Source organism: Colius striatus, chromosome 14 (assembly GCF_028858725.1).
Source record: "Colius striatus isolate bColStr4 chromosome 14, bColStr4.1.hap1, whole genome shotgun sequence".
In the NCBI taxonomy this organism is placed as follows: domain Eukaryota; kingdom Metazoa; phylum Chordata; class Aves; order Coliiformes; family Coliidae; genus Colius; species Colius striatus.
In genome coordinates this window covers 6,463,496-6,488,179 of record NC_084772.1, presented here as the reverse complement: position 1 = coordinate 6,488,179, position 24,684 = coordinate 6,463,496, and the positions used below count along the sequence as shown (strand labels likewise).

The window sequence follows — 24,684 nt, the reverse complement described above, 5'->3', positions numbered from 1 at the left end:
TGTCATTGTTTGGTGTAGACTTTCTGGTCATGTTACACAACTCCAAACTTACGGGTTTTTTTTCCCCTCCTTATTATCACTTAACTATTTAGTTCAGATGAATAAGTACAAGGATGCTGTTAGTTGGCAGAACTGTCAAGCAGTATTTAAAATAACTTGATTCTGGAACCATCTGCATAGGACTTATACTCAGTAGATTTTTTTAAGCAAACAATTTATTTGGGGAAATTACTATTATTCATGTATCCAGTTCATCACAAATTTATTAGTAACCTAACCATTGTCAGCAAGCTTTGTTTAACGTGTAATTTTAAAGTAACTCCAGAGAGTACTTACAACTATCATTGAGTTATTAAGCTTAATATTTTTACTAGACTAACCGGAGACATAGTAATGTGTAATTTCCAGGATCCTCAGGTTCCCTATGAACATGAGAACCCCTTTTTCTTTTAATATGTTAAAAGTCAATGTTAATTCTTGTAAGTCAGACATTCTGAGTAAACTGAAGATAAGTAAGACTCCTCGTCTTATATTGTTTTCAATGTGGACCTTGGGTTGAAGAACTGAACTTGAATAGCATTTTCTATTCACGTTTTAAAAACTAAAGAACTATGTTACGCTTGCTTTGAATTTACCGTGATTAATTCTTACCTGTTCTTTGTGGTATATTATGGTCAAATGCAGCAGATATGGTATAACATAATGTGCAATTGATAGTGTTGAAATGCCTCCTGTCAGTGAGATTTGAAGTAACCATGCTGTGATGTTCACATAATACCATTTGAAGTGGTTTTATGAGGACCAAGAATTATTTGCGTCTTGCATGACCTGTCCTTATTGCTACTTTTGAGTACAACATAGGTTAGAAGAAGTAATTATTTTCAGTCTACTGACTACAAGCAAGATTAATAGCTTTTGAAAGGGCTGTAATGAAAGGCTGACCCAACTGGCTTTTGTATTATACCTTATTTATCCTACTCTCATCTCTATCACCTTTGGGCTACAACAAAATGTAATTTATGTTAGTAGTGCTTCGTAGAAGGTGGAAGGTCATCTCTTTAATGAGGGTAGACCTGATTGAGATTTGAGTTTTAAAATGTTATGTGGTACAGTATGGTCAACAAAGTCCACGTAAACAAAGTAATTGATGAAAGGGGCAAGAAAACCTGTTACTTGACTTTCTTTTACTAGACATTAGTAAAGTTCAGTTAGCAGAAGTTTAATAACTAGAAAAAGGGATAACAGAATAGCAGCATTTTAATGGGCAAGTCTAATAAACCTTTATTGTTTTGGTGGAATGTTGGATTCTTTGTACTAAAAAAATAGTTCACAGATAATCACAATTTCTCATTGTGATTTTGATGCCATTATATATATGTAATTTTTAACGTGAGCTGGGCAGATATTAAATCCTCACTTCTGCTTGTTCCAGGGATATGCTGTCCATATTTTGGAAAGCTAACCATAATACTCAACTGGTTCTGAATTTTCCCTTTGGAAGGAAAAGCTGCATTATGTCCAAATACAGTTTGAGAGATTGAGCAATGGTGTCATTTAGTGGTGTCTTCACTTTAGTAAAACTGAACTTTTGAAAGTAGTCCTTTAGTTATAGACAATGATGCTAATATTAGAATTCACTGTGTTACTTACATAACCATTTTTCACACAGAACATACTGCCTTCTTGTGGAACACATTTTTTAAGTAGGTTATAACTTTAAGAGAATTCTAGTCGAAAGATGTTTAGGAGGTGCATGAGGAAGTCTTAGGGTGTAAGAGAATCATCAAATCATATAATCATTACAGTTGAAAAAGGCCTTTAAGATCACTGAGTACAATCACTAACCTCACACTACCAGGCCCATCACTAAACTAAACCATGTCCCTCAGCCCCTCATCTATGCAGCTTTTAAATATCTCTAGGATGGTGACTCTACCACCTCCCTGGGCAGCCCATTCCAATGCTTAATAACCCTCTTGGAGAAAAAGTTCTTCCTCATTTCTAAACCTCCCTTGGTGCAACTTGAGCCCATTTCCTCTTGTCCTATCACTTATTACTTGGGAGAAGAGATTGTTCCCCACCTCACTACAACCCCATTTCAGGTAGTTATAGAAAGTAATCATATCTCCTCTCAGCCACCTCTAGGTGGAACATCCCCAACTCCCTCCGCTGCTCCTCATAAGACCTGTTCTCCAGACCCTTCACCAGCTTGTTGTCTGCCTCTGGACAAGCTCCAGCACCTCAATGTCCTTCTTGTAGTGAGGGGCCCAAAACTGAACACAGTATTTAAGCTGTAGCCTCACCAGCACCGACTGTAAGTCACATACCCTATGTGACCGCTGCTTCCCACAGAAGCTCACTCCTGGCCTTCATTTGTGTACGTTATATTGCAAGTGACAAATGTCTTCAGTTATGTTCAAGAAAGGATTGGGAAACACTTCAGAGATTTTGAATTTCATTACTGTTTGTGGAAACAACTTCTAACCTGTGTTTAGTTCAAAGTTTTTATAGAGAAGAATGATGGAGTGAGTACCTTATGAAATTGCCTTTCATGGAAATACAAATTATCAAAATGGAACTTTTATATATTGGGGTTTCACCATGTAAAAAGCCCTGTGTTAGAATAGGGAACAATTGTCAGCTTTCCCATGTGACAACTGATAGTATACGTAGACTATGTAACAGTAACTATTATGTGCAAAAGGCTAAGGCATATAGGATTCATGACAAACGTTTGAGACGATAACAGTTTAGAATGCATGAGCTGCAAAACTTTGGACAGGTACTATGCTGATGTCAGATTTTTTTTTTCTTTGTTTTACTTTATTTTCTATGTATTATGCTGCATCATAATTAAATATTGGATTGTGCCAATAGAAAACATGAACTTTTTCTTGTGTTGGTGGCATGTGAAGCTCTATATTGAGACCCTGTTCTAGTGGCTTGAACACTGGGTTTCTTCTGTCCAATGCTCCTGCTCCTGCAGTGGTATTTGGCTGCCTCTTTCACCTAGATCAGCCTTGCTGTCCTGTCTTCCTACAATACCATTCCATGCTGCTGTCTCCCTTCTTTCCTACCACAGCACTTGCCCATGTCTTTGGGCTCCTACTGTCTGTTGGTGAGGAATAGAATCACACGTTACTTTAAAGCAACATAATGTTGGGATTCCCCTTCTTTTCTTCAGTGTCAATAGGTCTTGAACTATTAATGCAAGTCTTCAAAATGACTCTTTAAAATTTACATGTGTTTTACATTATTTTATAATTAAGTTTTAGTGTCTAAAAAGAAGAAAGGAATGAAAGTTTTTCAAGTTATTAAATATTAATTTTATTCACATTTAACCCTAATTTACATTAAGAATGTTAACTGAAAGTCAGATCTTTTGAATTGAGTGTTTTCATTTCCTTGTAATCTCATTGATGAATAGCTGGTTCTTGTCATATGTTGTTCATAAAGGGTGATGGTCCACTGGGATGGAAGGAATAATTGTACTCTCTTGCACTTCCTAGGATGGTCTGTTTGTGATGCTTACTATTTCCTTAAAAAAACCCCTAAAGACTCCCTTTTCTTTAATCTGAAACTGAGATTTTAAACAAAAACTCATTTCAGTCTATTACAGAGACTGTTCTGCTTCTTGTATATCTAATTATTTCTTCTTTAAAATTAAGACAATATTATATTTCAAATTTCTTCTTCTTAAAGACTTCTCTTGTTTTTTTGAATGAGACTTTTATACGCTCTGACTGCTTAGGTACTTCTGCTTAATTCTGAAGAGGTTGAACAAAGCACCTTCATAACCCATTCACTCCAGTATGGTCCTAGTTGTTGATGCTCTGTACGCAGGTGAAATTAAGGCTATAGATTATGAAATATGCAACATTTAATGTATTTCATATCCAGATTTCTGTGTTATATTAAACTGAGAGACTGATTTGAAGACACCTGTTTAATCCTAGGCAAGCCTACTAAGGACTCTGGCAGTTTGTCTTGTCTGTCTTAACAGGACTTCAGTATTTTGGAGATTTTGTTTCCTAAGGTAAATTTTATTAGATATGAAATATTGATGATAAAAGCTTCTGTTACACATGTGATATGTCTATTATATACTGTAGTATGAATTTAGGTAAAGACAAAAAATGTAATGCGTGCCATTACAGCTATGGGTTAAAACCGACTACTGATATTTATTTTATTTTCAGAGAGTTATTGTAACTAAAATGCACTCAGTATACTCCAGTTCAAATCTGTATTTCTTACTTGGGGGTTCTGGTAACATAAAATGTATTTCTGTAATTTAAATTGATTAGAAAACCCAGAGTACAAGTACAACCTTGGTATTGTGTAAACTGCTGGAGCCTATTCCATGCACTTAGTGCATACACTTCCACAAGTGAAATCCTAGTTTTGCATACTCTACAGCTGGGCATTTTTGCAAATGATACAGACTATTAAGCACAGTGTTTAATAAATTATTGGACTTTGAAGAATCTTTGAGAAGTAGGACCTGCATGTGACTGAGCAGTAGACAAGAATAAATGTTATCCTCAAGTGTATCTAGCAGACAGTAATAGATGCTTGAACAGACGACATACGAGCACTGAGTGAATGATGGTAATAACATTAAATATTTACATAAAGCAAAAGCATCTTGACAGCAAAAAAGAGACAATTCCTACAGTAAGGTGGATGAAACCCACTATAATATAGCGTACCTTTCTATAGGAGAACTAGTATAAGAGTAGTCATTTGGACTCACAACTACTGTATTTCAGTCTGCCTAGTTTATATAACATTTTAAAACCTGAGAATCTTTACTGTCATACAAGATAATTTTCAAGACTTTATCAGTATAAACTCCTGCTGTTAATATTACTCCATACATACTATAATGTAAAAATTATTACTAAGTTCAAGAATAAGGATTAATGATTGGATAATAATCAAACATTTAATATTAACCAAAAGTACATTTTGACCTGTATGTTACTAAACACTCAGAATCACTCTGCTTTGCTTTACTTTCATTTTACATTGCTTTTTCCAACATAGGAGCAGTCTTGAGAATTGTGTCCAAAAGAAAGTTGTGTTGTGGTGATGCTAGAAGCAATATCTCTTTCCCTCCTACTCTCTCCACTGGTGAGCAGTTTCATGGGAGCAAATCCATTTTATTGATGTCCACAGTCCTTGAAGTGCATGACACTTGTTTATGTGTCCTTGTCTTGTTTTGAGAATGCACAAATTACTACCGTAGAAGAGTTGATATTGCTTGCACTGCACTTTTACAAATAGATGTGCTTGACTTTCTGTCTAATTTTAAAAGGAAATTACTGACTTAGAAGTATAAGATAACAACTTAATTCATCTACTCTTCAGTACAAAAATTTTCTTAGAGGTTACTATCCTTTTTAATGTATTCCAAATGGCTTTCAATTATAGGAAAAAAATAAATGACTGTAAATTAATTTCTTTTAAAATATTTATGAAGCTTGTATTACTATGATGACCCTGTTTATATTTAACGGTCTATCATGTCATGCAATTAAAACAAATTAATATTGAAGATGAAGTAAAATGGAGTGCTATCAAACCAGTTTTTCATATGTAAATTTTCTTTTAACAGCAAAAGAAAACATAGACTACAATTTTAGAATTTGTTACTTTCTGTCATCAGTGAGGTTGTTTTTTTTCGTATTTTGTGGCAAAGATAATTTCTTGGAAGTGGATACTAGAAACTTTTGTTTAGGACTCTTGCTCTGCTTGCTGCATTTGTAGGAAAGATACTTAGCAATTAATTTCTTAGATATGGCTTCAGCACAGATAGCCATTCAATGTTTAAGTAATAAGCCTCCTTGAGAACATGAATGATTATGGATATGGAATATCTAAGACAAATGACCAGTTGAGAGTTGGCCAGTCACCTATTTCTTGAGGTCAAGTACATTTTTCCAGTTTTTAAGGAAAGAATCTTAATCCTGTGGAGGAAAGGGTTGGTATGTTGCAAGGGAGAAAACCGTTACATTCCTGCAAACCTGGGAATGATATGTTTTACAAAAGGAATGTGACCAAAATGTAATGTGACATGTTCTTTTCTTGAATGAGTTTTACTTTGAGGTAAAAAGTTTTGCAGGTGATAGCTGTTCTGAGAAGGATTCCTCTGTAGCTATAAAACTGGTGTGAGCTACAGAGCTTGAATGCTGATAACTTGATGCTAATGGATGTAAACAGAGATGTTTGAAATGGGGACTGTAAAGAAGTAGAATGAGTCCAGTTGACTATTTAAAAATTGCCCCATTTTCCTTGTTTGGTTCTTGGATTTGAAGAATTTGAAATTATACAGCATTTAACTTTTAAGATTGCATATGGAATCTAGCAAAGCATACCCCTGACTTTCAGACTTCTGGTTTTTATTGCTGTCTATGGTAAATGGGGAGTTACAGTTGGTCTTTGCTCTTAATACTGGCTTCTTTCTCTTGTGGACTCTTCAGTTGTTTAACTGTTGTACCATGGTTCATTGCTTTGTATCAGTGCATCTTTCTTTTGGTCTCCTTATTTAAGCTTTCCAATATGTGATAGCAGTGAAAGTACTCCAGGAAGTGCGAGTCCTTCTTTTGAAGCTGGAAGTGTACTTTGATAAATAATGAGTAGAATTTTATGACATTTAAGGAACAAGGTTATCTTTCTTTTCAATTTGCTATTTAGAGTAGGGACAATATCGATTCTTGTGGCAGCAGGATAGATCCTAATGCAGGATGTAGATTAAAACATCTAAAGTAGATGTTAATTAGTAGATAGTAGATGCACTGAAAACAATTCTGTACAGTATCCAAGTTATCTAAACCTTCTTGTGCATAGTATAGGTTTTTAAATATACCAGATTTTGTACTTCACTGCAAGGTTGTAATGCCTTATCAGCTATTTGAGGGAGCATGGATTTTAGTTATAAAGAAAGGGAAGGAGTTGGCTCATAATGACCTCTGTTAGTCTGTCTTTATTTTTTGGACCAGATTGAGGTTTCTCTTCGAAGTCCACACTTGATCTGGATTAGCTTTTGAACTTTTCATGTACTATAAATCTTAAGAGACAGTAAAGTGAAAGTGCACGTCACTAGGTGGCACTGAAACATCGTTGGTGCCAAGTACAGTCTTGAGCTCTTCATCTGCGCTGCTAGAGCTGCCTGGATTTGTCAGTGTCAGAGAAATTGTTTTATTGTTAAAGGGCATAGTGTAATATATTCATCTCCATCCAAGGCAGCTATTTAATGACCTGAAACATGCCCTCTCACAGCTCTGGCCTGTTGACTATGCTTATTTGGTGTAATAATTAGCAGAATTTCCCACTAACAGTGGTACTTACTAACACCTCACATTTTCCTCTATGTTTTTGTACGTGATGGATTGTGCATTCTATGAATAAAGTTAAGCGGGTCACAGCCTAAGCCCTGTAGAACACAGCTATTTTCTACACAATAGTTTTGAATAGATATATATTAACTCCTTTTTAATCTCTGTGGGTGTGTAATGCAAACAAATCTGAGTCTTTTTATAATAGGCTATTGAAAACTTGTAAGCTCAGAACAGTTAACTTGTCAATTTAAAGAGCCAAAGAAATTGAATGAGGAACTACAGAAATTAGAATACAGTGTCTCCTAACAATGGCATGCTGTAGAAGCCTGTTGTAATCTTTATGAAGTTTGGTGCAGATTGCTGTACTTTGTCCTAAAGGATAATTTCTCATATGCATGTTAAAGGTGATCTTTCCTGTGTCATGATGTTCAAACAATTACACTACTTAGTATGAAAATACAGGTTGGATGCCTGAGTTAAACATCTGTTGCTTTTTATGCACTTCACTTCCTGGAAATGAGTAACTATGTTGAAAATTGTTCTGATGGAAATAAAATAGTCTTTGAATAAATGCTGTGGTAGGAATCCCTATAGTGGTTCATTCCAAGCGCCGTGGCAAGGATAGATAAAGTTAAGGGTTCCCAAAATTATTTGGTATGGTTTTTTATTTAAATTCCTAAGTAAAAAGGTAATGCAATGCCTATATGATGGATTAATTCAAATAACAATGATTAGAAGCATTTGTCAGCAGCAGCAGCTTAGCTCTGCATGGAGACCATCAAACTTTTATCACTTCTAGTTTAGATGAGAATTGCAGCATATGTAGTGTTAAATGATGGTCATAAACTCTTGCCATTTCTGATAACATTTAATCTTTAAATGATTGGAAGGGAGAATTTAATTTTTAAAATCCTGCATTATCCATTTTTTCGTATAGCCCTTCTTGAATTCTGGTTACTGAAGGAACAGCATCGTGGAAGGGGAAGTAATACAGCATGTTAAGCCAAGAAATAAGAACAGAGGCATCTCTGGCAGCTTTGTCTTAGTGTTACTTCCTTGCCCTTATCTTCCCTTATTAATACATCTGAGCTACTGTCAGTCAGATGATTTTAAGACAGACATGCATACTAGGTGTCAAAAAGAGTGGCCTCCATTTTTGAATTTCAGATTGAGAGTACCCCAACATATAAAACCACTGTATCAAAATATAAAATGGTTGACTTCAGTCCTTGTAGACATTCTGAAGGAAACGGAATTTATTTATTCTTGTCTTTGACATATCCTCTGAGGAGGTAAGAGAGTTTAGATTTTTAAAGTGTGTACAGTATTTTTATTCGTACAGAGACTTGCCTGCATGCCTTGAATTTTATGATAGTTCACAACAATCCTTCTCTTTGTTAAGTGGTATTTTCATCTTAGGGGGTTTGTTCTGTGTCTGCATGTGTTGTTTTATAAGGGATTTTTACCTCTCCTCACCATCCCTGTTCCTTTCCTTTATACTAATTTACTTGTGGGCTTTTTCATGGTGTTCTTATATGACATATACAAATATTTACTTAAAAATACAGTCAGAGTCTAGTGGTTGCTTTTTCTTTATTGAGTCACTTCATAATTTCAGTGCTGAATATTACCAACACAGTTGATGAAACATGTCTGTATTTTCCTATCAGCCTCATAAAGCTTCAGTATCTGTTATGGATCAGAATGGCTGTCTCTCTTCTTCCTTTGTTGAGACAATGAATCCAAATTATTCTAGAATGAGTTAGTGCTCTTTGTAGGAATTGATTGGTTTGTACAATTTGACAGTAGGAACATGCAGTTGTATATGTCCAGCAATTCTTTTTTTTTTTTTTCAACAGAAAGGAGGAAATAAGACAAAGGAGAGTTGTGTTGAAATCTAGAATTTCCTCTCTCTGCCAGCCTCTCTCTTTTTCACCTTCATAAACCCAGTCTATATTTGAGAACAGCATGAATAAGTGAAGAGACATTTTTAAAAGATCTGTCACTACTATTTCACATTCACCAAGTACATTAATAGCAACAGGACTATCTAGACTCTTAGACCAGATGGGTATACAAGTGTATTGGCTGAAAGAAGACACACATTTCCCTAAACTAATTTACACAGAACACTTAGAAATAACTTTTGTGCACGTCTGTTTCAGTTGTGTAGTACTACTCTGTAGAATTGCACCCCATCAATGAAAGTGAGGGGGGAAAAAAAATAAGAAGTAATAAGGTCTGTGTATGCAACCAGTAAAAATAAAAACTGGAAATGAAGTATTAGTCTTTGCAAGAGTTAGAATTGTTTTATTAAAACACTATTCCTTATTTCAGAAAGGAACAGTTCTTAAGTTTTCTCAACAACTGTATTCTTAAGAATATGTATTATGAAATTTGTTTTGGTTTGGCACAAAGGAAATGACTTAACAGATCTACTTCTCTTATAGCAGATCAGTACTCTATTGTATTTAGTATGTCCTAAGCTTACTCTTTAAATTATGCAAAGTCAATTTAAGAATAAAATATGAGTGAAAGAAATTTAGCTGTAGTTCTTAATCCTTATGATCATACTGTAAATGTTCCAGGTTCTATTGAAATACAGATTCCACCAAACTCTCATCTACAAGTTTGTATGAACTGTAAAGCAGAAAAGAAATTCTACCACCATCTTTAGAACTTCAGTAAAATATGTTCTTACGGAAGTAGACCAGGATCTCCTGATTCATAAACCACTGGTGACTGGCAAAGTGATGAATCCAAACCAAACTGAGGAATAAGATGCATCAAACTTTGAGTCAGTGAGGCTCTACTGTCTGCAATTTATTTTGTTAGGCTGGATGTGCAAAACTTCTTAAGGAAATGTGGATGATTCATCATAGTCTGCTGGTCTAAACAGTTTGGAAACCACTGAACTAAAATGTATCATTTAGAAAAACATCTAAACATGATATGAAAAAAAATTCCCATGAGGGAGACTTCATCTCACACAGTGGTGATCTCCTCCAGTGGTTAATTATCCTTTCTTTTAAACTGTGCTCCCTGTTTCTAGTCTGAACTTGCCCAACCTTCTGTCAGACCCTAAATTTTGCTAAATGTTGTCTGCCTAACTTAAATGTTAACTTTGTGTTCACCATGTGGCTTATTCCAAAGGCTCTGAACAAATCAAAGCCTTTCAGCTAAACAAACTTAACTAAGTTTGAGTTGTTCACTATGTTTGCATTATTCACTATCAGATTTTTCTTTCAATAATTTTTGTTTGAAAGAACAACCTTCATCTTCCAGCAAACCTCATATAGCAATATCCTTCTTGAACTCACATGTCAAAATTCAAGTGTTTCGTTAATAGTTCCTCATATGAAGTTAGGCAACAACTGCAGTTTTCAGGTTTTTTCAAGTGAGTGTTGTTATCATCATTTAACCAATGGCATAGTTTACACAGATTTAGGAAATACTATGTTACAAAACAATGTGTGGTTATTACACAGATTACTCTTATAAATCTAAGAAATGTTACAAATTCCACTTTTTGCCACTGGATACTCTTATACAAATATTAATTCATGTGTGAAATTTATCTGTGTGATATGACCTTTAATTTTTGTGTCCTTGAATAAAATTGGTAAGAAATGATGTAACAGCATTAGCACTGTACTCCTGGGTGACATCTCAATGGTTATACTGTTTTGGAAATATGTTAGCAATTTGTATGATTTGTTATATCAGTGATGGTTACCTTGAAATTGTTTTGGATAGAAGACGGAGAATTTCACAAAGCTTCTGCTCCTCTAGCATGAGAAATGTTTGAAGAAAAATCTGTGTTTATCGTGTCCTTGAAAAGGACAAATCACAAAGATTGCGGAGCAGGGGCAGGAAGCATGGTGCTCCTTCTGGAGCTGAACCCCAGGAAACCTAGCATGCTCCTTCCTTCTGTATATTCTGTCTGCAGTTATTTTGTTAATTGTGACATATACTCTCAAGAATTATGTTGTAAATACCTTCTTTCAAATACCTTGGTTGTGTATCTGGTGAAATATGACTAACACAAAAGAAAAGTGTTCCTGGAATACATTTCCTTTTATCTTTAAGGTTTCCAACTGTCTTCCTGTTGTTTCATCCCAGAGTGAAGATTATAGTTTAAATAATCAAATGTGTCTTGGAAGGCTGCGAAGGTCTTAATATTTCACCAAGTTTATAAATGCTTTTATACTTTCATAGTGCTTATTGTGTTAATAAAATCTCTGGAAAATAATTTAGTTCTGTAAAAAGCTCTCAAGAGTCAACAATTTTGTAATAGACTATGAAGATGTTCAAGTACTATGTAATGGGCATGACAGTTACCATATGTGAAATTTAATGCTCTAGCTCCTTATTGATCTTCCTTGTAGCCGGTTGCATGTCACAAGCATTTGCACTTAGCACCTGCTCTTCCTACATTATGGCCGTCTTCAGCATTATCAAGGGGACTTTGAAAACCACATTTCATGCTAAACTTTGGTATTTAAGAAAATATCTATAGTTTTTAAGTATCCATTTTAACTTTTCTTTTGATCACTGTTTCTTCTGTGTTTTAACAATGTTTTAACACTAAGTGTACCCTGCCCTTTTTTAAAGTATCCTTATTAAACATTGGATTCTTTTCCATTACTTACTAAAACATATATTGATAAAAATCTTTCAAAGCTCACTATTTTTTGGAAACAATGAAAAGTTTCAAGAAACTAAATTGCATCTTTGATCTTGTTGATGATTCTGAAAAACTGTATTAGTGTGACCTGCTCTTGTGTGAATTTGAGAGTTATTTGTCTACATCTACAGAAGTCATAAGCCTATTGCAAAGGTTCACAATCTGCATCTGAAGCTGTGTCTGACCTTGACTTTCGTTCTTGGTTTTTTTTTTCTGGTTGTTGGTCAATGTGTTTGCTCTTACTTTGCTACATTAATTAGACGTTTTACCCCATTGAAGGCTGTACAATTCCGCATTACAGATCTACAATGCTTCCCAAAATGTTATGATTTTTAACATTTCTTTCCATTTCCTTGTGTCATGTATGGAGAAAGAACATCATGTCAGTGTACTTCCATTTGTAAGCATAGTATGCAGCTCCTAAGGCTACACAGCTCTTGTGCCCTGTGTTCTGGTAATAGGCATCAGCAGAAGTTAGGCAACACTAGTAAAATCTTAGTTGTCAGAACATGAGAAGTCTACAGCCAGCAATGCCAAATGAGTCCTTGTTTCAACATTAGCCCTTTCTATAATGTATTGTTTTATATTATCTGTTTTTAATCTGTATTGATTCTTTTCTCTGTTAAAGGATTGGTGCTTAAATTTTTACAACTTTTCAATCCCACTTACTTTCTGGGGACTGGGTGTATAGGACTATTTTTGCTGCATCATACAGAATCCATTATTGGTGACAGTAACTAAGGTTTCTGTCTGCTGATCTTTGGAGAGAACCCGGTTAAGAACTGCTTGATTATGAAATCTAGTTTCTCAGCAACTGATTTCAGTTTCTTGGTGAAACTGAAATAGCATACTGAAATGGCCCAGTGTCCTTATCTATTCCTTGTGATTCACAATCATGTTGATCTAAAAGTATTCACTGTTGTAAACTTTTTTATTAGGTGCAGGTATACTCTTGCGTCCCTATATTTGAGAAGGAAACTGAAGAACTGGATATCTGATGGAAACTTGTTTGAATGTTCATGCTTGTTACCTAATACAACTGATCCATTTACCATCTGGTACCTGCTGAAGAGGATGCACAAATCATAGAATCATTTCAGTTGGAAAAGACCTTTAATATCATCAAGCCCAACCACTCACGTCACACTTCCAAGCCCACCACTAAACCACATACCTCAGCACATCATCTACTTGGCTTTTAAATACCACCGGGGACGGTGACGCTACCACCTCCCTGGGCGACCGGTTCGAATGCTTAACAACCCTCTTGGTCAAAAAGTTCTTCATCATCTCCCATCTAAACCTCCCCTGGCACAATTTGAGCCCATTTCCTTTTGTCCTGTCATTCATTACTGGGGAGAAGAGACCGAAAAATGATAGAGGGAACAAGAAATGGGTGATGGTTTCAAGGTACTTGAAGTGATGGTAGAAGTTTGTTGACAGGTATATTCGGAAGGCTTAGGGGCATTTTGTTAGCAAAAAGTCACAGTGTTCCAACAACTTATCTTTTCAGATTTTTGTTCTCATTACTTAAAGTGCTAATCCATGTGTGACAAATATATGCTTAGCTGGGTAAGAAAATTGCCAGTTCTGTTCCATTAACAGCTACTGGCCAAAGGAACAATGTTCCTGTAGGTGAAAACAACAATTAAGAGGCCCTTAACATGTCAGGGTAGAGAGAGAGGGGATACTGGTAGCAAAGACATTTTTCACACATTGATTGCTAAGCTGCTTCAGTGCATAAATTAACTCTTAGTTCAGTTACATCAGTCAAGTATGTTGTGTATATGCATGACTGGTCTGCATGTGTGTGAGAAGCAAAATCTGGGCCTGTTGATTTATTAGAAAGGGTAAGAGAGGTTGAAATTAGTCATCAAAGCCAAACAGTACCTTTGCAGGAGAGAATATCAAACAGTCTTTCAGACAGCTTCTCATTACAAATACTGGTGTTAGACCTAAGCTCTTAACATGATAGTAGATTGTTCATTATGTAATTTTTTTCATGACCAGATCACTTCAACTACATCCTACTATTTCTGTAACTAGACTGGTGTGTTCACTGGGAGAGCAAGATGTAGAATGATTATATTAAATAACCAGCATACTTTATTTTAGTATGGTTTGGAAATTAATTTATGGGCTATTAAATATTGTTAAAGAGTTATAGATAATTTTTAAAAGAGTTTATATAGAACAATAATAATAACAATGCAATTAGTATGAAAATGTTTTTGGCATTCAGGATTGTGGAGTGAGGAGCTGTAGCATGCAAAAGACTGTGCAATATGTTCATATGTTTGCCAGTATATTTGATAGGCTGGATTATACAAAAAAAGTAGTAAGACTTGAGTGTAATGAAGGGTGATGTGGAAGTGTAACTTGTTCATGTGAGTAAATGGTGCTGTAAAATTGCCCAGTCCCTTAAGATCTTCTAATGTGTGGAGTTTACAGAAATAATTTGAAGAAAAAAAAATCTGAAATCTAATATATGTGATAATGGAGAAATAAAAACTATAATAGTGCATTTAAAATGCATTGTTTTATTACTCTAGTTTCATTTCCGACATAACTGGTTTTAGTGAGCCACTTGAATGATCTTGGTTGCTATGAAGTTTTAATAGCTAACACTTGGAAAGCCTTGTAGTCTAAACAAACATCAACTTCAAAATCACATTCCTTCTTTCAGAAGCTTTCACAAATTTGGTCTCTGATAGGGTTTTCTTTTTCAATTTTAAATTTTAAAATAACATCTGAAAGAGTGTTAGGAGCTGAGGCTGTGGAAGTTCCTATAAACTGGTGGCTTTTTTCTAGATGGCTTTTTTCTTCTTTTTTCTTAGTGCCATATCACAAAATTTTTACTATATACGGTATTTGATCTTTCTCCTTTATAAAGCCATTTAGCTCTCACTTCAGAGCACTAGCCCTTTTTTCCATGCAGTACTTGAAAGAAATTCACAATTTATTGTAGTTGATTTAAAAAAAAAAAAAGATAAAAGAGAAACACAACCCCAAATGCATGTTCTTATGTGGGGAAAAAGCTAATAGAAAGGAGGGATTTTTGGAAAACCAATGCTTTGCAACTGAACTTGTGTTTCAGGTCTTCCTTTCATGACAATATGCATTCTCAGAGTACCTTGCTAAACCTGATAACCTTTTGGGAAACAAAAAGCTATGAGGAAAAACGGTATTGGAGATGTTTCTGCAAATCCTTTGGGTTGCATTGGAAACAAAAAAATGTGTTTTACCACTTCTGGTCCTGAATTGGTATTCTCAAATGTGTAAAAACAGCAGTGCACACCTAGCAGAACTTTCTAGGACCAAAAAATGGTCATTGTTTTAAGAACTTCTAATGAAAGGAATTGAGGCAGCAGGACTCTTGTAGTCTTTGAATGGAGGTGGTGTTTCAAGATTACTAGATCTTCTACATACATAGCTCTAGCACTATATCATTCTAACATCAATAAGATTGCAAGGTCTAGACAGGAAATAGGTGAAGTTCAGCCTCAATAAAATGTTCAGCTTTCTTTTACCTCTTTTTGCTATAAGATTGCTGGGGATGGAGAAAAGTAAAAGCTGAGAGCATTTTCAATCTTTCTTTATTGAAAAGAAATAAACAGATAATCAATCTGATGATGTTAAGGCAACATTATGTAGGACTTTAGGTCACTGTAACATGAGTCAAGTAGCAAATCAGAAAATTTGGTTATTTGGCAGGGAAGAGTATATATGAGTATGTAGAATTGTTTTGCTAGTTGTGCTGTTTTCTCTGCATCAGCAAAGCATCATCTTTCAGTAGCTTGCCTGAAAGATAGATTGAAGAGTCCAGCTAGTTCTCAGCCATCTGCAGAGTATTAAAAATGGTTGTTCCCTAGTGTGTGTGAAATATTTGTAAATAATAATATCTAGGAATTGCTTAAACAGGAAGCTAACTCCAACAGTGATATACTGAAGTTTTTGTTTGTATTGTTTGCTTCACATATCTTTTCCATACCATGATTCAACTTTTGCTTCATTCTGCATAATGTTGACTGTAAGGTGAAACTAAGTGGTCAATGGCTGAAAAAAAGGTTGCTTGCATCCCCTCAAAGGTCAGGAACATACCCATTAAGACTCAAAATACTGTTTTTCCTGAAAAAAAATCTTTTTTAGGAAATAATGAGATGGACATTTCCAGAAGAGTGAATAACAATCGTGTTTCTTGGTTGTCTACTGGTCTGAATAAAGTGTACATTATAACTGCTCATAAGAGTGAGTTCTTATTACATAACTAAAACCTGACATTCTTAAATGTTTCATAGGCACTATTCTGTCTATCTGTGTCTTGGACTTATGTGACTAACTTTTTATGGGATGCAGCTCCAGGTCCAGAGAGATTAGTTGGTGTAGTGAGGCTGACATTTTCCCTGAATTTGGGACAAATGCAGAACAGAAAACGGGATTATCTTTTTAGTGATGAATACTATTTCAATTGACTGTCTCCTTTGTTAACAAATGCAATTTCTTCAATAAAATCTTCAGTGCTTTTTATGCTAAGTGCTGGACTGAACTCTTACTTGGGAGAAATTCTTGTGCTATTGCAGCCTCAAATTTATAGTCAGAACTACTTTTGATAATATTTCAATGTGATTTCAATGAAATTATACATTGTTTCAATCAAGACAATGATCCGTAAATTAGAAAATTGCTATTGTCTTCTGACTTGCTTGATGACGAAACTAAGCGGGAATTCTGTGTTTGAAATGCTAAGGCCTTCACAAAATCTGTAGCCTAGATGTTGAACTTTTGTTTAAAATTAAGAAAGAAATCAGACTTTTTGAGGATGGTATTGACACCCTGCAGGGAAATAAGTCAACTGCAAAAATTTTTACACTGTCATGCTTCATGGCCAGAAAATGTCATTAAGTCTCATCTTTCCCTGTACCACTTATTTGAAAACAACAAACCACATGTGTGTAACATAACTGTGATGTGGGTTAGCTGTGTTTCTGTTACGTCTCCTGTTTTCTTACATGTGTTACTTTTATTGCTATGAAAAAACTTAGGAGAAAAAAAAAAACGTATAGCAATTGACATATTTCACTTACTGAATTTTGCAACCAACCATCTCATTAAGACTAATAGGTGAAGAGAGATTGGTAATGTCTGCAGAGACATTGGTGATGTCTGCAGGAAGTTCAGTGAATGCTCTAAAATTTGGCATTGGTGCTTGTGGTAAGATAGCACTCATAGCAGCATACAAAATTAAGTATTTGCAGAAGTTTTCTCCTTTCTGGAGGCCCAAATGCAATACTTAAAAAGGTTTCCTGAGCAGTACACAGTGCATGATGATAATATAGGGATGATGTACAGAAGATTGTCAGGTGTCGGCACTGCTAATGTAGGTATAAAAATCACATTGTCTTTTGAAGTGTAAGAAACAAAATACTGACACCTGAATAAACTGTTACACTGTTAATAGAGTTTCAAATGTAAAAATCAGATTTATAAAAAAAAAAAATAAGATACCTGATACTTTCAGGTAAAAGCAATGTTGGTTTTATTTATTTAGATGTTTGCGTTGGAAGAGCTTATAAGCAATGCTTATATAACAGTGCCTGGACTTTCACATCAGCCAGCTGGTGTAGCCACATCTGCAGTTTTTCTCTCTTTTTTTTTCCTTTTTTTTTTTTTTTTTTAGCTTTTGGAGGTATTTGTGAGTAGCTTGATGTTTTTGACATCTGTGTGACAGCTTCTTGCATAAGAGATGAGCAGCGTGTTATACCACCCAGCTGCGTGTATTAGTCTGTACATCAAGCTGAAGAGCGGCACTTAGCCAGATCTGACAATCAAATGTGAACTAGTACTACCTATACACAAGAGTGCATTTTAATGTTGTTTGCTTTTTACCAAGAGGCTGGTACTTGACAAAGAAATTGTCAGAATCTCTCTTCTTCCCTCTTCTTTTTTTCCGCCACAGATGTGAGTCCATTTTGAAATATATGGGGTTTTTTTTCTGCAGATTAATGTGGTTTATCTTACAGATAATGAAACCAATCTAACGTGTGCAATGATTTCATGTAACCTTTCTGTAATAGAGAAGTGGTATTCTTTAGAATACACAGCAAATTAGCATGCTGTTTTCTGCCAACCTCATCTGAATTTGCATTACCCTGTTCTACTGATGACTTCATGTCAACACACCAACAACCCGTCCCCAGAGGAAACCAGGGACCTAGAAAAATTGCATTGCTAATTCATAAATTTCAGTGCTCCTCTTCTGAGTCAGTGATCAGTGAATTGTGAGTGTTAGATATAAGTGAAAGCTACCTGCTTTTGGTTTGACTTAACTATGAACCTTAAAATCTTCTTCATGTTTTTAAGCCTCTGTCATCTTCCCTGACGCTTAAGTTCACAGAATAAAGTACACAGTAACACTCTTCATGAATCAGTTTCCCATGCTTATGTGTTTGCTATAAGCCAGGAGTTAGTTACTATATGTAATATTTCTTTGTTCATTTTGAGTAGCATTGCCAGAATAGGGAAGATCTGTTTTGATCTGTATATGAAAGCCAAAAATATTATGGAAAGGGGATTTTAAAAGAAGAAAAATGTTTTAAACAATTAATTCCCTTGTCTATTGAATAATCAATTTGCAGTGCCATCCAGATAATAAAATATATAGTTCTTACCATAGAACTTGATTTTATAAAAGTGTTGGTGTTACATTTTTTAAACTTTATCTGTGTTTTTCTTTGTATTATACCCTTATAATTCTTTTAAAAACTGTATTCCATTTCCATCTGGTTCTGCGCTTACAACAAAATAGTATTGAGAGGCCTGCAGCTTCAATTATTTCCTGTGGTTGTGTTTCTGTCATTGAAAATATTGTAATAAAAGTGAGAATTTTTAATCTCTTTACCTGAATTATTTAAGCATTATGGCAAATGTAGTTTTGTGATCTTTGAGTTACAGTTTTATTAGTAAATATTTGTTAGTGATCAAAGCTGCTAAAGAACCATTCTTGCAGGCTAAAAGAAAGAAGAAATAAGCAGTGTGTTAATTTTCAAGTCAATCCTTCCACTAAAACAACTTTTACACTGTTGGTAATTTATACATATTTCACGTTGAGGTAATGTTGTGTTAGGCTGAGGCTCGATCAAAGTGGATGGACTTCTCATGAATTGGAATTGCTTAAAAAAATCTAATGGCATGTTTCAAACATCTCTTGCACTTTATAAATCTTCATGCATACAAAATTTCTGTTGTTATTGATAAAAACTTGGAAAGTTGAGTTTGGGGAACATCAGGCATTTATCTTGGCAGTTTCTTAGGGATTGTACTGACTAACCTAAAACAGAAGTAAAAAGAGAGGTAAGAGAACATGGGGGACAGAAAACCAACTCATCACAGCTAGCTGGTTCTCAGCACACTCCCAACATTAGACCAGACTTGTAACTGTTTGCTGTCATGTCATGAAGATGACATTTCAAATATTTCAGGTTGTAGGCGCTTTGGTGTGCAGTGGATGATGTTTTCTTTTTCCTCATACACCCGTTTCAGGAAACATGTTAGAATATGCCTGTCATTGAGACTTATGAAGTACATTATTGAGCCATTTAAAAGAATATGACCTTTGGTACCCATTGGATCCACAAATTGATGTAGAAAATCAAATGGAAAAGAAATAAGAAGCCTTGTAAGCTGAATAGTTCCGCTGATTTTTTTGCATCAGTTTTTCCTTATTTAATTTTCCAGAATTGAAGGCAGTAAGGGAATAATACAAGTCATTTTATACTTGTCTATTTATATCTTGTTTTTTAGTCTAATTTTCTGTTTCAATTCTACTCCTCCAAAACAGAAAAAAAAGCTTCTGGAAGAACTTGGGGAGAAAAGACTTCCATATATGACACCAGCCGATAGTGATTTCCATCAGTTGGTAATGTATTTCTTTTAACTGTACTTGTTTTAAACTAAAATGCTGTTTGCACTGAATGACAAATAAATCATTCTTCAAAGAGACATTGTGAAGTCTAATACGAAAAAGATGACTGATGACTGATAACATACTTCCAGGTGGTGTGAAATAAGACCTCTAGAACTGGGATATTCAAGAATAAAGGCCTTTGTGAAGTTCACTTATGTTTAGGATTTTACCTTGAGTATTAGTACATGAGTACTAAGTAATATGTGTAAATAGCAATTTCTTATGCTTCATAAAAATAAAATACATGTCACTATTTGTTTAAAGTTTTAAGGGCTTTTTGGCTTTTTTCCTAAGTTAAGAGACCTTTTCCTTATCGCTTAGGTTTGGCAAAATAGACAAAACATAGTAACATAGAAATTTGATCTTTTTTTGGCTTAATTCAACTTTTAAGCACTAAGTAACCCCTAAGACTTTGCTTACAAAACAATCTGTGCAAACTGGAATGGATGCCTCAAATGAAACCAAAGAATTTTTTTAAAAAAACCAAGCTTAAAACCTGTCCCAGTAGCCACATGAGTAGTAAACCAGATGAGTGTATGGAAGCAAATATTCTGCATTGAGCTTTCTAGGTCAGCTACAAAACATATGGCAAGAATTCTATGTTCAATCAGATCATATAAGAACACTGTAAGATGAAAAGCATAAGAAAGAATCTCGTAGATTGAACAGCTACAGCAAGCATGCTTACATTACAGGCACGTCACCTTTCCTGTATTGATAAATGACTCAAAGATGTATATGGTAACATAAAAATAGATCTGACTCTTTCTTTGCAAGGATGAGTTTCTCTTTTACAGGATTTCAAAGCCAATAAAAGTTTAGTGCACATCACTACAGAAAAGGAAAGACGCACTTGTAGGTCAGCAACTAGACTGTGACTCAGAAGCATGAAGCCTAACTCCAGTTTTGCCATGGGATTAGAGTTGTGTTATTGTGCAATCTAGATACTTTCCTCTCCTTTCTCTTTCATTTGGGTTCTAGGATGCTTTGGGAAAAGATAGTTTTCTCTGTGTTCTTACATTGCTGTATATAATGGAAGCTCTTGATTGGGATCTTTAGCAGCTGTAAGATAATAATACTGAAGCTGTTAACCGTAAAAGCACTTCTGTGGGTAAAGGCAAGGAAAATTGTAGAAGAGCTGGAAAATTGTAGAAGAGCTTTCTTTAAAAAAAACCCTCAAACACATTCTTTTCATTGTTAAACTAATATTGAAGAAGCTCTTCCCCCTTTTGAAACTCAGCTTATTGTGTTCCTAGTCCTGTTACACCTCCTCTTCTTTGTTCTCGTATATCTGTTGCTGCCAAGAGCTGTTATGCCCAGCATCTTTTCCCCATCTTTATAAATCCACGGTCTCGTGACATGGTATGAAAACAAAAGACAGAGCCAAGGCTGCCCAAATTTTTTTCATCATACTTTTTTGGTAGTGTTTTTGTGCATACTAGGTATTTTGAAGTATATGTGACAATCATAAGCATCACTTTTAAAATTCTTATGGTTGTTATGAAGTATTATTTTCGTCATAGCAGTAGATCTTACAAGTTCCATGATGTTTAAATGTACTAACAAGTGGATAGAAAATGAAAGGTGAGAGGTTGAAGGTAATGAATTGTCAAAATAAAAGAATCTTTTGTTGTGGAGAGACCTGCATTACTCCTTTAAGGATCCATCCCTTATAAAGCAGTATTCTTTGAACATGTTGGAAAGTTGGGTAGGATGCAAGTAAAAAACTACAGTATCCTGTCAGATATAGAAACATACAGTTTGAACAAAACTAAGAAATTCTATCACAAGCAAAACTTCACTGATATCCTTTTTCAATGTGTCTTCCCTGATGAAGGATTTTTTAAATGGGCCCCAAACCATAGACTGAAACAATGTAATGTTTAAAGTCAGTTATGAACAAGAAAAAGTCTGTTAAGTGAATTCAGAAATATCTGAAGTACAAACTGTCATTCAATGATGTAAGTGGCATTTTGCTTATCATGGGTCCTTATTGCTGATTTCTAACTTTATTCTGTCACTTGGGTCATCCCATACAGGGATTCTCTGTGCTGAGTACTACCATTAGAAGTGAAAGCAGGTGTGTGTTTAAAATAATGTGTGCAAAACTCGTATGAGGAATTGAGCATCAAATGTGGGGTTTTTTCCGTCCTGTAGTTGCCAGTAACATGCCTGCTTTCAGAATGAACAGTGAATTGACCTTTAATACTTGCTGTCAGAGTTACAACACAGAGTACATGATTACTCTCCCTTCCCTATCCCCTTAAACAAGGTGTCCAGTGTGAACCCAGCATTCACCTTGTGTTCTGATCCTTTAATGCTTTCCTTATGTAGGACATAGCGCAATGACTAGTTGGAGATTTAAAGACTAAACTGTTTTCATGTGATATGTTGGAAATGTGTTTCCACTTCCTGATTTCTTTTGAGATATCTGTGGGGGTTGTTTTTTTTGGTTTTTTGGGTTTGTTTTTAAGGTAGAATCCTAAGTAGACTGTGTAAAAATGATAACAGAGTTCTTAAGTGTGTAATCTTAAAATGGAAGCTGAAGGTAACATGCCTCTGACTGGCAACAAAATGTGAAAGACATTACCTCTGTAATTCAGGAAGGGAATGCAATGTTGTTACCTTGGTAAAATCTGTGTGCTTCCTTTCTAGTGCATGTTTTCAGGCATTTAGTTGCTTTGCGTCATATTATTGTTTCCCTCCTTCTGTTTGTAATAATTGTTTGAAATTTGATGTGTACAATTCATGTTAGAAATTCTGTATATGAAATGGTTTCATACTATATATTAATAATGACATTTAAAATATGTTATAGTAGCATATGTAATATGGTAATTGATTTATCTAGCCTGAGGATGACCAATATACAGAGTTATACTGGGTTGCTGTAGTATTGTTAGTACTCTTATACATATCATTTGCATAATAGAACAAATAATTCAATAATAATCTTTATATGTCACAACTTACAATGTTCTGTCATTAAGTACGACTATGAAAGAATACTTAACGATTCCCTTCAACTTATGTCCACACATCTGACTGTAGCCTATAGCTGTAAACTCTTAAAATATGCAGTTCCTGATCTTAGTAGTTATTCTTGATAAGATTTGTTCCACTGTACTATTCAAAGTCTACAGATATAAAGTACCGATTGAAACAAAGAGAACAGTCCAGGAGGACCTCTAAAATGATCATTCTGGGCTCTTAGCAGGCTCAGGTGATTGAGTATATCAAGTTTATTTTGAGTTGTTTTAATGAGGGCTGGGATCCAATGTTCTGTGCTGGGGATTATTGAAAGACCTTCAACCAAATGTCTGAGACTATTATCAAGCTTTGTTATTTAAAGTTTAACAGATAAATACTTTTGTCAGAAATAGTCATTATCTTTAGATATTGCTATGGGTTTTTTTCCCTGTCTCTAGGAACCTACTTTTTGGAAACCATAAGAATGTGTAGAGAAAAGGAGTTAGCTTCACTGTAGAAATTCATAAGAAATGGTGACAAGGCTTACAGATAAACTAAAATTTATTATGTGTAATCATTACTTTAAAAATAGACTTCCTTTAATGTTCCCCCTTTTAGTAGAAACAAATGATCCTATACAGCCACCTCTTCAGTGTTGTAGGATAACAGCATGTTAGATGCAAAAGTCTGTTTTCATGCAGTAGAAAATGTGAATACTGCCTGCCTTGTGTTTTTATTTGAAAGGCGTCTTTTCTGGATTTTAAAGCTAATTTCCTGAAAAGCAGGTTCAAATCTGACTTGGAAGTAAATAGTACTAGTAAAGTGATTGTGAGTTGTACCAGAAGGAGCCCACAGATGGATCATAGATCAGTGTGATGCTTTTGTGCTGGTGGCTTTATTTGTTTTTTGAAAGCACCTTGAACATAAACTGTTATGTAAGTAAAAGTTTTGATAGATCAGTTTTGTGCATCCATGTGCTATTCAGATTTCAGTTTGTCTTAATTATTTCTTTTCCTACAACACCATCAGTATTTATCTTTTCCCTAGACTAGTGACTAACTTCTGGACAGTGTAGTCAGTCCTTTGGAGCTTGACACATACTAATTGATACCTGTCAGACTCACATTACAGCCTTTCCCTTACTAAGGAACTAGTATGCATCTGTTTCTATTATTTGTGTATTAATTTCAGTGAAATACGTAGGAACTTAGTCTATTTAAGAACTTATTCTTTAGCCTTTGTCCAGTTTGACAGTCTCAGCAGTAGTTAAAGCAGATTTGCAGGCAGTCAATACAAGCTGTGATTATGTGATACTTCCTTAGAAAACAGATTAACAAAATAAAATTATCCAAGCTTTCCTGGAGTGGGAAGCAATATTCTGCATACAAAGCAAGATACCACCAATTTGTAGCGTTACACCTTGCTGGGAGTTGTTGGCTTCACATAGTACAGGATTCTGGACTCCAGCTGATAAAAGAGCTGACATGATCAGAAGAGGATATGAGGGAAACAGATCTTACAGGTGGAGAAGTGGGGAGGAACTATTGGAAAATTGGAAATATTATTGATCTAACATGGAAACTTCTATATAAAATAGGAGAGCTAATTGGCATATACTGAGGAAGTAGAAAGGACCAGTGTGTCAAGGACTATTTTGAAGATGGAGGTGCAACATATGATTCTATGTTGGCTTGTTTTGAAAATTACTATTTTAATTTTGA

At 35.0% G+C, this 24,684-nt stretch overlaps 1 protein-coding gene across 4 annotated transcripts in view; it reads left to right on the top strand.

Annotated features, from left to right (window-relative positions):
* Nucleotides 1–24,684, top strand: part of FTO (FTO alpha-ketoglutarate dependent dioxygenase) — a 232,911-nt gene that overhangs the window by 21,861 nt on the left and 186,366 nt on the right. For 3 of the 4 annotated variants that reach the window (XM_062007502.1, XM_062007503.1, XM_062007504.1), the window contains exon 2: nucleotides 19,868–19,945. In XM_062007502.1, coding sequence (XP_061863486.1) covers nucleotides 19,868–19,945 — 78 coding nt within the window. Of the gene's footprint in view, nucleotides 1–8,589; nucleotides 8,636–19,867; nucleotides 19,946–24,684 lie in introns of those variants that run through there. The other variant, XM_062007506.1, reaches the window with a different exon arrangement.